Consider the following 16803-nt stretch of genomic DNA (forward strand, 5'->3'; position numbering starts at 1 on the left):
CTGAAACCTTTGTCAACGTCAAGCTGCAAGATCTTTGGTACATTTCCGACTCCATATTTGGTGGGGCTATGCGGACATTTCCGCTTGTAACGTCCGACTAGACAATATGTGTCTCAATCAAGATAGCTAAGGACAAGGGGATAAAACCATGGAGCTAGCGCTACCGGAGAAAATTCTGATCATCAGAATCTCATAGTGACTTTGACAAGGTCTTTGTGTTAAGAAACAACAACATTCACGTCTAGAGCCATGGCTGAAAGATTGGTCCCTGTTATCTCTCTTGAAGGTGAGCCACTAGAATTCTTACTAATAGGAATAAACTAAATCCCGATTAAGACTTTGATAAGCGCAAAGAGGATATCACAACACAGCTGATAGAAGCTGCAGAGCATGCTGGTTTCTTCATGTTGATTGACCATGGTATCTCCAAAGAAGAGATAGAAGCTCAATTCGCTATCTCCAAAGCATTCTTTGACCTTCCAATGGAGACTAAGGCCAAGACACCTCATGACACTGCTTCCAACAATGGATGGGAGTACAAGGCAAGTAAAAAGATGTCAGTTTTACTTTGGACTATCTGACTTCTCACTTTAGGCTCAGTTGCGCCCCAGCACAGGTACATATGACCAGAAGGAATCACTCTGGCTGCAACGTGAGTCGCTTTGGCCAAGCGATGAGGATGTACCCAAGTTCAAACAATCCACTACTGATTTCATGACCAAATGTGCCGCAATTTCCAATCAAGTTTGTAAGTTTGTAGCCAAACTTTAATTCTACTGACTTGGACACTATTGAATCTCAGCTGATAATGACCTCTAGTGTCATGTTTTTCAACTGCCTTGGGATTCGATGAAGATTATTTTAAAATCGCAAATGACCCAAGTCAGTCTGACTGCTTGACACAGCTCCGACTTATCCACTATCCAGGTTCTGTAGACGCCGCTGGTACATGGAGGGCAGGAAGTCACACTGATATCGGATGTCTCACTCTTCTATTTCAGCGCGATGGAGAGGATGGCCTGGAGATCTGTCCTGGTAGGGAAAGCTATACTAGCTTTGCTACTGGGGATAGCTTTACACCCCTACCTGCAGAGACTGGTCCTATCGTTGTCAACATCGGTGACATGCTTAGTAAGTAAATGAAACCTTCGAGACTACATTAATAGATCACTAATGCAACATATATCTCATTGCAGTGGCTTGGTCAGACGATCGATTGAAATCTAACTTTCACCGAGTTCGCGCTAAAGATGTTGGGAAATCGGCTTCTCGTTACTCTATCGCCTATTTCAATCAAGGGAGACGCGGCTTTGTGCTACAAGGCCCCTTGAAGAAATAGTATGTCTCCCACTCTTCTCCTATACCAACTTTCACTCACATCTATTTCTTATCACAGCCCCCCTATAACTGTCGGCGAGTGGTTTGCTCAGTCTGTTGCACGAAACTTCAGTGATAAGGCTAAATTAGCCGTATGAATCTTTTTATGAGAAAGGAGCTATATCTGGATTGTCAATTTTTTGTCTATGGGATTGGTGTTCCGCCTGAAGATACCTGACGCGTAGATGTTTGTAGGTCGACTTAAGCTGTACTCGTATGTCTCCCTTGGTATTTTCTTTCCTGTGATCCAAAAAATGACATGACATACAATAAGAAAAGACTGATAATGAGTCTAATTTGAGAAGATTCAATTTAGAGGCTGACAGTTTGTCGCGTGTTATTGCCCATTTTTGATTTGGGGAAGAGTTCATTTGGAGACTTATCAGTTTCTTCCAACCCCGCACCCGTTGTAACCAATTCCGTCCTAGTCATTAAATCCCTTTAAGCCTTCACGCCTTCCAAATCAATCTTACTCCTTGTTATGTAGAAAAATTGATAACAGATCCTCGATGCCACGTCCGAAAGTCCGTCCAGAGAATCGCCAAAGGTCTTATCGCGCATGCCTGGCTTGTAAAGCCTCAAAGATAAGATGCGATTCCCAGCAACCCTGTGGTTCATGCGTCAGACGCGAACAAGCTGAGTCTTGCATTTACTCAGGAATTGACCGACGACGTCGGGGTCGAGGCGACACCCCCGTGCCTCCCATATTCCCGAGGTAGCTCCGTCAAGAGCCAATATCACGAATGGGCAGCCATCACTCACCGACTCTTCGCTCCCGCCAGGCACTCCTTTTGGCGTCCGTCCTGAGCTTCCAGATTTCAGCAGTGTGTCAGATCCAGAGATAGATACTCTAGATAAGGAGCATCCATTCAATCCAACTTCCCGTGAAAAAGGTCTGGCACCGCCTTGACACATTTCAACATCCTTGAAGCTGACCCTCGGAAATTCCAGTCCATGTGGGAGAGACCTCTTCGTTGTCCTTTCTCTACTTTCTTAGAAGGACCGTTAAATCTTTCGTCGGGTCCGTTCCTTTTACTGATGAGGAACGCCATCTCCTCACGGTGGAACCGGAGTCTAGGATTACGGGGATGGACAACCCGCAACCATCGCAAGAAAGGCTTTATTCATTGTTAAACTCCTACTTTGAAGCAGTGGGTGATATTCAGACTCTAATGGCAGCATCGTGGCTGATTTATAGCGCAGACCAGTGGCATTTTGGACCTCTTTACTGCAGACGAGATTGACATTCTCGTATCCGACCGACAATTTTCTCACGGGCGTACAATTCCGCCACATCTTGTTGGTGACGACTCAGCTGCTCTTGACGTTGCTTTTGCAATTGGGAACCAGGCGCGAGGGTTGAATAACGACATGCCTTTATCCGAGGCTTATTTTTCTCGTGCTTGTACAATTGCCTTCAAGGATGCTCTCATGTCTCAGACCTTGGGCAAAACACGACTTTTCGTTCTCCTCGCTTTTTACACACTCAGTTCCTGTAACCGAAATTCAGCGGCAATGTTTCTTGCGATTGCGGCCAAAGCCGCCGTGATCTTAGATCTCGAAAGCTCTCAAGAGGGTAGGATCCCAGGGGAAGATTTAAGTACTAGGTGAGTAAACAACTGACTTGAGTATGACCGTTCAGCCTCCAAAGAGAATACTGATTGCGGCCTTTCAGAAAGCGAGTGTGGAGCAGTCTTCGAAACCTTGATATCTTGAGCAGCTTTATCATTGGAAGACCAAAGAATTTGCCGCCCGTTAAACAAAATGCAGCGAAACTGCAGGCCTCCAACGACAGGAACTTCGAATCTTCTCAGTCAACTTTCATGGCAATGATAGATGCTTGTGCTCTCTTAGAAGGTATTGTTGGAACACTGGGCAAGAGTAATAATATACTCCACGTCCCCACCGCCGAGGGCTTTCTCCAACAACTTCGCCAATGGAGCCGAGGACTACCTCCAAGTGTACGTCAATTTAAAGCTCCATCTTTGCAAAATCCAAATTTGGAGCCTGCAGATAGGCAATCCCTAATGGGAAGCATGCACGTTTCGTGTGTCTATTATTTTGCAGTCACATTGATCACAAGGCCATTTCTGGTCGCTTACCTGACTTCAAGGCTGCGTGGCAAAGCACCCGATCACTTAATCAGTGATCCTGATCAAGCATCAGATATGAAGCTAAAGAACAACAAGGTTTCCAGGCTAGCGCAAGTCTGTGTGAGCTCGGCTATCAATATGGTAGACATGTGCATCAAAGCTAAAGGCATCAATTTTACCTTTGGAAACTTCTGCTTAATCGAGTAGGTCTATTTTGAGTCTCATGGTCGTTTCGAAAGATTTTGCTCACAAGGTTTCGCAATAGAGCGTGGTTGTTTGGAGCAGGTCTAGTGCTCGGGTTCTCAATGTTTGCAGGGGAGCCTCGAAGGGATATCGAGGATTCATTCCAGAACACGTGCATAATCCTAGCAGATATTGCTCTGACCAGTCAACAGGCTCTGCTGTATCATAATATTCTGATCAGCTTTGCGGAGGCCGTGACTAAATATCGCCAGCGAGTGACTGATGAGATGCACTACGCTGTCCAGCATTACATGGATCGCATTTTGATGATTGAAACTACAAATATTCACAGTACTGACGAACAAATTCAAACTACTAGCAACCGCGATGTCAGAAATCCTTGGGAGAATTGTTTGGCTGGCAATTTCAACTTACATCCTGAGACCGACCCGCGAACGCTGCTTCAGATGCCTTCATTTCAGGACCAGCACGAGGACTGGGCTGGTGCCGATCTTCAATTCTTGGATTACTTCTCGCCTGAGCTTGAACCCTTTGATCAATTATTCTACACAGTTGAATGAGATCTCATATGCCAGCTTTTCCCTACTAGATCCAAAATAAATTCACCAATTCTAATCTCTCAGTAGACAATCAAAGACTGCTCTAATTACGAGGTCAAACCTTACACTCTCTGGAGGTGTCATCGTCTGTAAATAATTTTATTTAAACAGATAAACCCTCATCCTGTAAATGGAAACGAGGGATAAACATTAATTCACTTGAATTCAATAAGGGAGGACCCCCGCTAGTCTCAACAATTTATCACTATAGTTCGGCTTCTCGATAGGTTCCTTACGGGTTTTAGCCCGCGGATCAATCGTGCCATCAGAAAGAACAGGCTTTGCTCTTGCCGCATTAGGCTCAATATGCTCGTGAGGCCACAGTGTGGTACATTCAAAGCGCTCAAATACCTTTTTTTACTTCGCGAGCTGATCGGCACTCGCCAATGAAGCCGGCATATAAGTAGCATAATTAGCGGTTCGAATGTTCTTGCCCGCCTCATTTGAGTCAGCTCCGTAATGAATGGTACGAGAACCCCAGATAAGGAGGTCTCCAGGTTCCGCGCAGACCTTGTGGGGTTTCAGACCACGATTCTCGAACCATTCCAGCTCTTCTCGAGGAAAAAAATATATGTCATTTTGAAACTGCCTTTCGGCTCTGTTTGGGTGAGCATCGAAGAATGCGTCGTGTAACATGTGCGATCCAGGATACACAACAAGGCCACCATCGTCAGGCCCTGACACAGATAAATTTATGATACCCTGTACACAATGAAGACCTCGTTTGTTCGGACTTTGGTCAACATGAGGCCATGGATTGCGTGCCGACAGGTCAGGTCGATTGGGAAGGTTGATATTGAGGCAGTTGAAGCTCACGAGTAGCTCATCTGTGCCCCAGAGCTTTTCGAATGCGTCTAATACGCCCGGTTCCATACGGGCATCCCACATGGAACATGCGGACTTTGTTCATCGCGGGTAGGTTCTTCGCAATCCATGTTTCTGGCTTATCGAGATCAAATTTTGTCTCGAATGAGTTCAACCAGTCAAAGGCTTTTTGTCTGTAATGAAGTGCACGATCTTGAGGAATCACGTTTTTGAGAACGGCATAACCGTTCTGTTGAAGTTCGTCGCGAAAGTCGCTGTAAATTGCGGACCTTCCCTTGTTAGCTTCGTGTTTCCGGGTCTCTTGAAGGCAGCCTTACTTGTTGAGGACCTGGATAGAGGGATACGTTATGTCGGGAACTTCAAGGGCAATTGGGGTCATGTTTTGAAACTCAGTTGAAGTTTTGGTGCATGTCATTTTCGGTCAGTTTCGCGATAATCTATTGAAGAACTGGACGGTATCCTAGATCTGGCTATATATGCAAGATGTTCCACGTACCTAGAATCCCAAGGTAGGTCTCACCAAGGTTTCCGATTGTGGAGCCGGGCCGGGGATGAGGAGAAACCAAGGTCTGAAGTGAAAGATAAGGCCCAAGCGAAGCTCTGATTATCTTTGGATAATGCCCTTGTCTTCCCCGCAGATTCAAGTTCAATGCCCACGGCCCGGGGTATTTATCGCCGCTGATGTCGATTGCTCTTGATATCATGGCATTTCTGGTGGCAAGCCAAGCCAGGATAATCAATTTCTTTCGATTCTTTGAAGCCATTGAATAATCACAATTCTCGAGATATTCGGTTGCTCTTCTGTCAACCTATCAACCCGCCGCGTCGATAAACGCACTGCCACCATCCCCCCTCCTCCGCCCACAAGCCTCTAATGACAGTTGATTGCATATCGAGATCAATTAATCGAAACAGCTATAAAGTTCTTGATCAATCGCTCGCAACCAGAGGGATTTCGTCAATACCTCAATCCAAAAATGAATTTCTTCAGTGGAGCTCGTGGCCCCCTTCAACATTACAAGTCAAGCAAAATCACCATCGCCTTGTTAATTTTGTCTTCTTGTACCTTTGCGACAGTGTGTAAAAAGAAATGAAACACCTGCACAGATCTCACGATAGATCCCCTCATTAACTTTCATTAACAGACTAGTATATATGACTCAGCTCTTATGTATGTCTTCCTCAACATTTTAGTGTTCCTGGAGACTTGACTAACCCTATAGAAATGGCATCAACATTATGCCCTCATATATAGAGACACTCAAATTAACGACCGTCACAAAGTCATTGAATTCCGCATCCACCTTCCTCGGATGGATTGCCGTGTCAACCTTCATGGGCCCCGTTGTAGATCGACTTGGTCGTCGCAACAGGAGTTCTCATCTCGGTTCTCTTCAAACTCATTGGTGTTGCATTAATGACATCTGCCAAGGGAGTAGGCATGTTTGTCGCAGGGAGGATATTTCTTGGGGCCGGAGTATGCACTTCGTCCATCGCTACTTCAACGTTTGTCCTTCATTCTGAACCCGGAGAATTAGCTGCTAATTAAGGCCATAGATGGCTCTCTGAGACACTTCCTCCACTTTATCGTGCGCCTGGCTTGAGCTTCATTTTCACTATATATTATGTCGGTCAGTATTTCTTCTTGAAAGCTGTTGTTAATAACTGACGAGACGATAGGCGCCCTAATTGCTGCGGGCGTGACTTATCGAACAGTGGATATTGTTGGGTCATGGTCATGGCGATTGCCATGTCTTCTACAAGCTGCCTTTAGTATACTATGTCTGATTATTCTCTTCTTCGTGCCAGAATCTCCGAGGTGGCTTGTTCACCGTGGAAGGCTAGACGATGCTCTGGTATCGGTGGCATCAACCCACAAGGACTCGGGTATCACTAACCCAGTTTCAATCGAGCAACATAGATTGATCATTCAATCAATTGAAACGGAACGTGCATTGGGGCGGCAGATGACTTACAGTGAAATTTTCCGGACGCCCAATTCCTGACTCCGACATTTGCTGGTGGTCTCCGTCGCAGTGCTCTCTATGTCAAGTGGTTAGTCTTGCTTCTGCCATTCGAGACTCTCTCTGCCTCAGAAAAAGCTGACAGGATGCAGGAAATAATATTGTCTCTTATTATTTGGGGGACATGTTAGATAACGCGGGCATCACCGACCCAACTACACAGCTGCAAATTGTAAGTCATCTTGGATAGCTGATAGGTTGAAGCATAGTTATCGATTATTAAAATAGAATATTGTTCTCACTGCCTGGTGTTTTGTCATCGCATGTCTCGGAACCTGGCTAGTGAATGAGGCTGGTCGAAAGGCCATGTGTCTGATTTCCGTGGTCGGAATGACAATCGTCTTATTTCCAGTCGGGGCATTGACTAAATGTAAGTCTAACCCCGGTAACGTTTCTTACACCTCCGATTTCGCGTCTCATTGATGTTAGTATACGGCGGTAGCGGGAGCACTTCTGGCATCTACGGCACTGTGGCGACTGTGTTTTTGTTTCAAGGCAGCTACGCAATCGGGATCACGCCTCTTACCCTTCTTTATCCCCCGGAAGTCTTGAACTTCTCTGTCCGAAGTAACGGTATGGCAGCGTGGACGGTTGCTGTCACATGTGGCGGGTACGTGGCCTCAAGAATAACATTTGAGGGATGCCGACTGACGATCATGATTCAATGAAGACTTTTTAGTGTGTTTGTATGGCCATTGGCTCTTGAAGCAATTGGTTGGAAAGCTTATATTATCAACGCGTCCTGGAACGTTATCCAGTTTGTTTTCGTGGCTTACTTCTGGATTGAGACTAAGGGACTGACGCTCGAGCAAATCGACGCTAAATTTGAGAAGATAAATCCCTATCAACTGCAAGGTATTGAAGGTGTCAGTCTTGAAAACGATACGACTGATAATATGAAGCTCTATCGTGCGAAAAGTGATGATGGACTCGTTAAGATCGAAGCGAGAGTCGCGGGAGAAGACTTGTAAGGCTTTAATGAATACCTTCCCGGGCCTTTTCGAAGTCCGTTTTGAGGTAATGAGCTGGCCTATCTGGATGTGTATTGTTGATGTAGCCTAAATATCACTTTTCCAATGCCTGGATGGGCACCACCGCTCACTCCTAGGTGAATCAGAGCAGTTGTATCACCAAATATGTACCCATACGTATGCATCCTTCTTCACTCTAATCCGTACACTGCCCTACAATATGAAGGTAATCTGGTCCTTAAAAGGACTAGTACGGTTCCGTCCTGCGATGCTTGAGCTTCGCCTCTCATAGACCTGCTTCTTCTTCAATGTTGCCATACTCTTATGCTCGTGTTGGTCCTTGCATTTCATGCTCGTACACGTTATCTTAAAAGTTCAAAAATGTTGCTCATGATTTTCTTTTTCAGATGCCGCATTCTAGGTAATTCTTCTGTTGAATCCGCGTATCACACGTTCTTTCTCGGCTTCCGACCTAGTTTTTCACATTCTCAAGGTCACTTCTACAAATACATGCACTATATATTCCAAATTAAATAGATACCCAGCACATACGACCATAGGGTGTGGAGAACAGGGCTTCCCGTCCGCTCAGCCGTACTTAAGCCACACGCCGGTTAGTTAGTAGTATGGTGGGTGACCACATGCGAATCCTAACTGTTGTATGTAATATTTTCATTTTTGCTTGTCTTTTTTATCGATTCTGTGGGGAAACTATCCTTGCCCTATCCCTCAATCCATTGAGCATCTGTGAAATGCCGATCGCTACTCCACATGTCAATTTTGAGCAACTATGATGGCCAAGGCAAGACATTCCATAGTTTCTAAGCTCAAATTCTATTTAAAAGCCTAAATTGTATTGCGCCGTAGCCGTTAACGTAGTAATACCACTTTAATTGAATGACGCGGGACCGAAATTCCCACCAAGGCGACTCTAGGTGGAAACACCCATTTTAGGATTGTAACCATGACTTGAAGATTGATTCCGCTTATCTCGCCCACACGTTACTAGAAATATTGCCATCATATGATTACATACTAAATATGGTTATTGTGACTTTGGAGAGTGCAGATATCAAATCAGCGCGTAGCTAATAAATGCTATTTAGAACAAGGGCTCCTTACGTTAGCATATCTTAGCATATCGCCATGCCTAATGTATTCCACGATACTAAGACCAACAACGGCTAGTAGTATCGGGTGAATAAATTGCTATCTATCTATCTTCGAGCTCTAAACCCAGTCTTCACTTTTAACGTGATTAAAGCTAAGGACTGGCCTACATAATCAAAATAGTCTATTAGCTGCGACTTTGCTCGGAGAGGCCATATGATATAGAAGTACTTTCATCCACTAAAACAATAAAGGGTTTGATGATATGGATTGTTGAGGTCTGGATTACTTCTGTATTCTTTCTAGTGAATCACTAACCGTGATGAGCGAATCATCACCAAATGCCCGTAATTTGATAAAATTAGTATATGGCTCTCCTAATAAACTAGAGCTCGGCGAGGGCTACACCAGAGTCACACTCGGAATTAAACCGTTAGTTTAATATAGCCGCGTCTGACTTTTATCCCGCATTAGATAGGTAAGAAAGCATCTCATGAGCTGGAAGATAAACCGAAGTTCGATGGCTACTGTTCTTAATCAAAACGCAGTGGCGAATATAGTGTTGAAATTCCTCCAAAAGGGAAAATCCTATAAATGCTTAAACTTCATACTAACGACTGCGATAGTGGAGCCGCCGTTACCACTTTACATAAATCAACTCGCGTGATCTTTGCCTCGAGACTTCATTAGCCCTATGGACTGCTAAAACTTGATAGAAAGCCTTCATTCGTCGTGTATCTGATACTTCATAGTCATACTAATCATACGTCCCTTTATGGTTGCGAATTTGCATCATTGATCACGATCAAGCGTCCCTAATCCAAATCAAGAGCAAAACCCTTTCCAGATTCGCGCAGCTGTGCGAGCACCGCCACAATATGGTTGACACATAGGCCAAAGCTAAGCTCTTCGGCTTCAAATTCGGCAACCTTTGTTTAGTGGACAAGAAAATTTACTCTCAAAATCCCTCAGGGTCAAGGAGCCGAGACCCACTCAGCACTTTGCCTTACAATTTTACTGACCAGAATAAGGATATCTGATCCGGGTCTGGCTCTAGGCTTCTCTACGCTCGCAGGCAAGCTATGAGAAAAAAAAAAAAAAACATCAAGGAGTCATGCCGCAACGGCATCTATGATCTTGGATAGTATCGCACCAAAGAGATCACAAACTCAGATTTATCATAGAACACTAGCAAGCTATGCGAAAGCGGTTGCTAAATATTGGGGACCAGTAGCCAATGAGACATGTAAAAGTGGCGTCAAATTTTGATTTTCGATACCGTAGGTGACGGGAATAATCACGACCGTCGACATTACAATGCGAAATCCTAATGTAAGAGGGATCTGGAGTTATGTTTGTCTAACAATGTGAGTCCGCACTTTGATGGTCACCTGATAGCTCTGGGTGACCCCGAATTGCCTCAGACTAGTGCCTATCACCATTAACCTGATATATGGGTGGAAGGGGTTTTCGAACTTCCAAACTAGTGTGAACCGGAGATGGAGCGCTTGGATCATTCATTCTATAGGCTGTAATAAGACTTGTGATTGAATTTCCTCGCGTTCTTATTATGTGCTAAAGTCTTAGGGCTATGCATGCCAAGTGAGACTATAAATTTACTTAAACTCAAGTTAAAGCACATTCACTTGTCAGCCATGCAGCCAATTCAATGAGCTGTCAGTTTGTTTATACACTCTCAATTGACTGGTCTACCTGCGCCCGACTGCAGTGGGTCGGAACATTACCGAGCTTTTGGGGTTATATCCGATCGTCCAATCATCAACATTTCCGAGATTTTTGCATTGAAATACCGATATCAATCTTGATCATCAAAGCAAATGGGAACTGATTAGAATGACCGGCAATGAGTGCTTTGCAACACCCATTTCTACTGTAGTTGGTTATGAATCCCTTTTTTTCAAAAAAGAAAAGCGCTGCATCAGAAAAAAGATTTCAGTCTTTGGATCCATATATCTACTCTCCCACTTATCGATTGCTAGATCCTGCTGGAAAGCAATACTACACCATATTTTCCATTCTTGATCTACCATCATGAGAGGGCTGAACTTCTTGAATTATATATTCCAAGTTTTTTCCATTCTGTCTTTGTTACTGCCAAGGGAAGCCTTTGGCACGGTGACTTGCAGGCGCAACGGCCATCTTGAATGTTTACCACGGGCACCCACGGCCGAAACTCGCAACGGCACTTACCATGGTATTCATAACGATAATTATAACCAAGACTTCTTCCTTGGCATTCCTTACGCCCAGCAGCCTGTTGGATATCTTCGATTACGAACACCACAGTCGCTTAATGAGTCATGGACCATGCCAAGAAACGCAACAGAATATTCACCCGCTTGCGTGGGATATAAGCAGAGTGTTGGTGCTTCTGAAGCTTGCCTGACGCTCAACGTCATTCGACCAAGTGGAGTGTCGCCGAATGAGAGACTTCCAGTTGCTGGTGAGCACAGCCTTTTTCCAGTGACACGAACTACTGACTAAGAGGCTGCAGTGTGGATTTACGGCGGAGGCTTTACCTCGGGCAGCTCAGCAAATCAGCAGTATAACCTTAGCTTTATCGTTGAAGAGTCAGTGAAGGTTAGCTCTCCCATCATCGCAGTCAGCTTGAACTACCGCCTTCATTGCTGGGGGTTTATGTGGAGCAAAGAAATCAAAGAAGCCGGAGTGGGCAACTTGGGATTCAGGGATCAGCGCCTTGCCTTACATTGGATCCAAGAAAGTTTGTGACTCTTTTTTCTTGTTTTAGGGGCCGATCATAAGCCTCCATTAGGATCATCATACTCACAATTTGGCAGATATCGATGCTTTCGGTGGTGATCCTAGCAAGGTCACGATCTGGGGTGAAAGCGCCGGTGCAAATAGTGTAGGAACCCAGCTTATTGCCTATGGGGGCCGAGACGATGGCCTTTTCCGTGCAGCCATAAGCGAGAGCGGTGCACCATCCACTTACGACCGTTACCAAATACCCAAAGATTGGCAACCTTACTATGATGCAATAGTGGAAGCTGCCAACTGTAACTTCGCGTCAGACACTTTGACTTGTCTGCGGACTGTTCCAACAAACAAGCTACACGCAATTTTTGATAATTCGAGCATCGTACCAGTCCATACACTCACTGGCCTAACTGGTCCTCAATTCGTGCAGGTCATTGACGGTGATCTGATTCAAGAAAGTGCCACTGTACAGCTTCAGCAGGGCAAATTTGTCAAAGTTCCGTATATTATCGGTGCTAATGCAGACGAGGGAACAAGCTTTGCTGTGTCAGGGATTAGCACTGATGAGCAATTTCAAACCCTTGTAGCAAGCTGGGGCCTGGATAACGCCACCGTCGCTATCTTAACTGCGCTCTATCCAAACATACCGGAAATTGGTATTCCTGCTTCAATGGTCGGGAGCCCTCCAGCTGGATATGGGGACCAATACAAGCGTGTTGCCGCATTCCAAGGGGATGTTAATATTCATGCTGGGCGCCGACTGGCTAGTCAAGCATGGGCCAAGCATAATGTATCGGCCTACAGTTATCTTTTTGATGTGATAAATCATGGAGCTGGGCCACTTGTCGGAGCAGATCATGGCTCGGAAATAGCGTATGTTTTTGACAATGTTGATGGTGTGGGTTATGCAGTCGGCCAGAATCCCATGGAAAATGAGGCTCCGAGTTATCAGCATGTTGCTAAGAAGATGTCGAGATTCTGGATCAGCTTCTTCGCCGATATGACACCGAATCACTCCCAAGGTATGTTTAAAGTGGTGACGACACTTTCCGGTTCCTTTCTTTGGTATTGCTTGGCTTTAAGGGAAATCCTGACGGAATATCTCTAGATAACCACGAAGATTGGCCCTCTTACAATTTACAAAATCCGGAAATCATTCTTTTCAACACCAAATTCGAATCTCCAGCCCTTGTTATACCAGATACTTATCGAGCGGAAGGTATTGACTATATAAGCAAAAACCTCGCTACCTCTTTTGGACACTAGGCCTACGATATTAAATTCAGGAGGGTAAAGAATTATCTTCTATGAGGCTACTTCTAACATCCACTTTATTCAAAAATATAATCGGATAAGCTACTACATTGATAACGCTAGCCTTTCGTTAATGGGATAATGGTTGTGAGTAGGTAAACAACTATATTTAAATAGGGCTACCGTATTATATTTTATTAAGGCGAGCTACTACTTTAGTTACTCCCACTCTTTTCGGTCGTGCGTAGTAAGTGGATCAAGCTGCTCAGGTGATGCTCAGTGAGTAGATCAAATCGCCTACGTAATGCTTAGTGAATATAGTAGGGCGGCGTGCTCGGTTGTGCTTGGTAAGCAAAAAGCGGCAAGGGGTATGTACTAATTTGGAAAGGGAAATCGATAATTGCCAGATTATATGTATGCGCGCATGTCATGAACCGCTGTCTTGGCACTTTTCATATGCAGGGAACGACGTTGAAGAAAAGCAACCATTGGTGTGCATTGAAGCAAGACAGACAGACAAACAATCAACCTGAGAGTTAATACTGCACTTCGATGCGACTGGCTAGTTTAAAATATGCCTGGATGTATCCATTTTCATTCCTTACCTCCGAGAAGACGAGTCAGCTGTGTAGATCATGGATCGATGCCCATCCCCCTTTCCCGCTCCGCACCACCCGATCTCCCTTCAAAAACCCGCATTCGGTTTGCCCTGCAAACTTTCGTGAATAATTCATGACAAGAGCACCATGGCTTTAACACCCGAACAATCGCCTCTGCTTCCTCAGGGATCGCCCGGTCGTAAGCCCCGGTCGCCCCCTGTACCAATCCAAGAAGACCCACAAGTAAAGCCTGCCGTGATCGCCGCGATAGTCTCCACCTGGATTGCAACTTTTCTCGCCGCAGCGGATAGCACCATCACCTCAACGCTCTCTGCCACCATCGCCTATGAATTTGGGTCCCTGACACTTGTATCATGGCTGGGCTCCGGTTACCTCATTGGACTTACAGCCACACAGCCGCTCAGCGGAAAGCTAAGTGACATCTTCGGGCGGCGCGTGACCTTCTGCGTCGCGTCGGGCTTGTTCACTATCGGCAATCTCATCTGTGGCTTCTCTCATTCCAAGATTGTGCTGATTGCCGCGCGTGTCATTACCGGCATTGGAGGTGGTGGGTGCATTTCCACCGCGACCTTCATCGCGTCCGATAACATCCCTCTTCATCGTCGAGGTATCTGGCAGGGCGTTGGCGCCGTTGTGTATACCTCTGGTATGGGCTTAGGGGCTGTGATTGGCGGTGCAGTCAATGATGCTGCGGGCTGGAGATGGGCATTCATTGGTATCGCGCCGATATCACTCGTTGCCGGACTAGGCGTTGCGACATTTGTGCCAAATAACATCAATGGTCAACAGGATTTTAGGGAGATGCTCAGCCGAGTTGACTTTCTCGGTGCTGCGACTTTGGTTTCATCCCTCGTTTTGTTAATGCTTGGCCTCAACCACGGAGGATCCCAGGAAGGGTCGCCTCTATTTGTCATTGTCGTTCCTCTTGGCACCATGCTTCTATTGACATTTATTATCATCGAGTATCGCTGGGCTAAAGAGCCGATTATTCCGCTGTCGCTTTTTGGTCGACGGACTGTGGTCGCGGCGTGCTTGACTGCGTGGTTCATGTCCATGGCGTTTTACGCGCTCACCTTTTATATTCCGCTGTATCTGCAAATGCTGGGGCATTCAACCGGCGAGACAGGTCTTTACCTTCTCCCCGACTCTATCGGCGCCGGACTGGGGTCTTTCCTCGTGGGCCTGGTTATTCGGGTAACAGGAGGATATGGTGTGTTCAGGTACACCATGACACTGCTTCTGGTTATTGCATCGGTCGGGTTCGTGGTGATCTCACAAGAAACGCATTGGATTCTGCCAGAACTATATCTTTTCTGCAAAGGATTCGGAATGGGAGGTGGTTTGACTATGTTAATTCTCGCTATACTACATGCTGTCCCACATGAGAAACACGCGACGGCCACCTCTGCCTTATACGCTTTTCGATCGACGGGGTCCACTGTGGGCTTGTCTGCTGCCAGTGCGATTTTCAATTACCGCCTCAATCAGGCTTCTTTGGTGAAGGGCACTGCTTGTGTTGAAGGGGACGACTGCTATTTGGATGCACTTCACCAAGCCTTCAAATTTGCACTGTGTCTCGCATGCGCTGGTTTGGTATCGGCTTTGTTTATTGGATGTTCTAGTACTAAATCTAGACAGGAAGATGGCGACTAAGTTTTGGATGGGGTATTGGCATATGGATCGAGTACGGCGTTAGATATCCTTTGGTTTGAGAATTTGACACGAGTCCTTCACGTAGTGTTCAAGCGATGATCTTATCCGGAACTGATTTTAATATCTACCATTGATCGGTACTTCTCTAGCTAGAGACTAATAGCAATGCCTAGTGGCTATTGGATGCGGAGTCCGGAGTTCGCCCACCAAAACTGGGTGGTGTTTCCAGAGTTCTTTTTTTCGCGCACATTAAGCTGCATCATGGTCGGATGCATCTACAAGGTCTATTTGGCCCAGGTGGTAATCCTTGGTAGTTTATCTAGATCATCTATCGCTGGACTTTCAAATATCTCGTCACCTACGCCAGCATACACCATCCGTGGACCAGGAACTTCATAAATGGCTTCTTTGCAAACTGGATTGAGAATATGGAATGGCCTGACCCTGAGAATTCACACAGTGTATTTTGTCCCATCCTATTATTTGAAGAACCCAAATACATAGATTTATCTAGAAGCTTGAGCTGCTATGTTGACAATTCTGTGATGGAAATCAGATGCCTAGTTGAAGGGCAAAAGCCCCGCTGGTTCTGTGTCACTGAAATTTCTTCTCATCGATGAGATAGTACTGTCAGATACCAATGAGTCACTGGTTAGATGTGATATGGATACGTTGACGTTTTATCTCTGCAACGGAATGGAACGCACTAGGACACAGTGGGCGGAGTTGTTGGACAAGGCGGAGCCTCCTTTAAAGCTTGTTGACGTGTGGTCGGTTCCAGAAGATCAACAGAGTGTAATCGAGGCAAGACTATTGATTTAAAAATGTCAACTGAGGAATGCGCGGTCATGCAGGTGCTACAATACTCCCAGACCATACAGACCATATAATCAGTACCCGAGAGATCGGGTAATGTTTTATCGAGATTACACTTACGTGCTAGTTCGTATATGTGTGAGCGTGGTGTCAGATTAATGGTTTTATTATTGAAATGATGATTCAAGTTGGTTTTATATAGTGGAAAATCTCCATTTGACCCCAGTATAGTAGATGCACCCATGCTTGATTTTTGGGTATTAGTAAGGAGGGCATGTCAGCGCTGCAGGAGTGTAGATAGCCTAGCCACATAGAGGGAAGTCTAACCGTTTCTGGGGCTTCGCGCCCTGCTCTTTCGTTGGGCTCTAATATCCATGCACAAGCTATCCCCTGCGGAGTCCGCAGGTACTTTAGGTAAGCCACGCTAGTGAGGCTCACCCAAGAAACGGCTGGACTGAACCAAAGGACAGTAATTCCATGGCAGCTTTTCTCTTCGCCTGGAGTAGAGCATTTCTCCC

At 45.6% G+C, this 16803-nt stretch overlaps 6 protein-coding genes across 6 annotated transcripts; 5 read left to right on the plus strand and 1 right to left on the minus strand.

Moving 5' to 3' along the window:
• Positions 1-249: 249 nt before the first annotated feature.
• Positions 250-1475, plus strand: N7484_009209 (uncharacterized protein; the record flags this gene model as incomplete). Its single annotated transcript, XM_057119596.1, has 6 exons — positions 250-286; positions 337-560; positions 595-744; positions 906-1131; positions 1197-1338; positions 1397-1475. The coding sequence occupies 6 exons, from the start codon at positions 250-252 to the stop codon at positions 1473-1475; spliced, it is 858 nt and encodes a 285-aa protein (XP_056969151.1).
• An 856-nt stretch (positions 1476-2331) lies between these two features.
• Positions 2332-4234, plus strand: N7484_009210 (fungal specific transcription factor domain-containing protein; the record flags this gene model as incomplete). Its single annotated transcript, XM_057119597.1, has 4 exons — positions 2332-2506; positions 2576-2984; positions 3053-3673; positions 3736-4234. The coding sequence occupies 4 exons, from the start codon at positions 2332-2334 to the stop codon at positions 4232-4234; spliced, it is 1704 nt and encodes a 567-aa protein (XP_056969152.1).
• Positions 4235-4630: 396 nt separating this feature from the next.
• On the minus strand, positions 4631-5477 carry N7484_009211 (uncharacterized protein; the record flags this gene model as incomplete). The annotated part of the gene is made up of 3 exons (XM_057119598.1): positions 4631-5113; positions 5160-5367; positions 5416-5477. The coding sequence occupies 3 exons, from the start codon at positions 5475-5477 to the stop codon at positions 4631-4633; spliced, it is 753 nt and encodes a 250-aa protein (XP_056969153.1).
• A 1769-nt stretch (positions 5478-7246) lies between these two features.
• On the plus strand, positions 7247-8093 carry N7484_009212 (hexose transporter protein; the record flags this gene model as incomplete). Its single annotated transcript, XM_057119599.1, has 4 exons — positions 7247-7294; positions 7351-7492; positions 7552-7732; positions 7802-8093. 4 exons carry the CDS (start codon positions 7247-7249, stop codon positions 8091-8093), a joined length of 663 nt encoding a protein of 220 aa, XP_056969154.1.
• Positions 8094-11255: 3162 nt separating this feature from the next.
• On the plus strand, positions 11256-13208 carry N7484_009213 (carboxylesterase; the record flags this gene model as incomplete). The annotated part of the gene is made up of 4 exons (XM_057119600.1): positions 11256-11667; positions 11719-11946; positions 12023-12964; positions 13051-13208. The coding sequence occupies 4 exons, from the start codon at positions 11256-11258 to the stop codon at positions 13206-13208; spliced, it is 1740 nt and encodes a 579-aa protein (XP_056969155.1).
• A 734-nt stretch (positions 13209-13942) lies between these two features.
• On the plus strand, positions 13943-15469 carry N7484_009214 (Major facilitator superfamily domain general substrate transporter; the record flags this gene model as incomplete). Its single annotated transcript, XM_057119601.1, has 1 exon — positions 13943-15469. The coding sequence occupies one exon, from the start codon at positions 13943-13945 to the stop codon at positions 15467-15469; it is 1527 nt and encodes a 508-aa protein (XP_056969156.1).
• Positions 15470-16803: the final 1334 nt, after the last annotated feature.

Source organism: Penicillium longicatenatum (genome assembly GCF_028827895.1).
Source record: "Penicillium longicatenatum strain IBT 33135 chromosome Unknown contig_6_segment0_segment0, whole genome shotgun sequence".
In the NCBI taxonomy this organism is placed as follows: Eukaryota; Fungi; Ascomycota; class Eurotiomycetes; order Eurotiales; family Aspergillaceae; genus Penicillium; species Penicillium longicatenatum.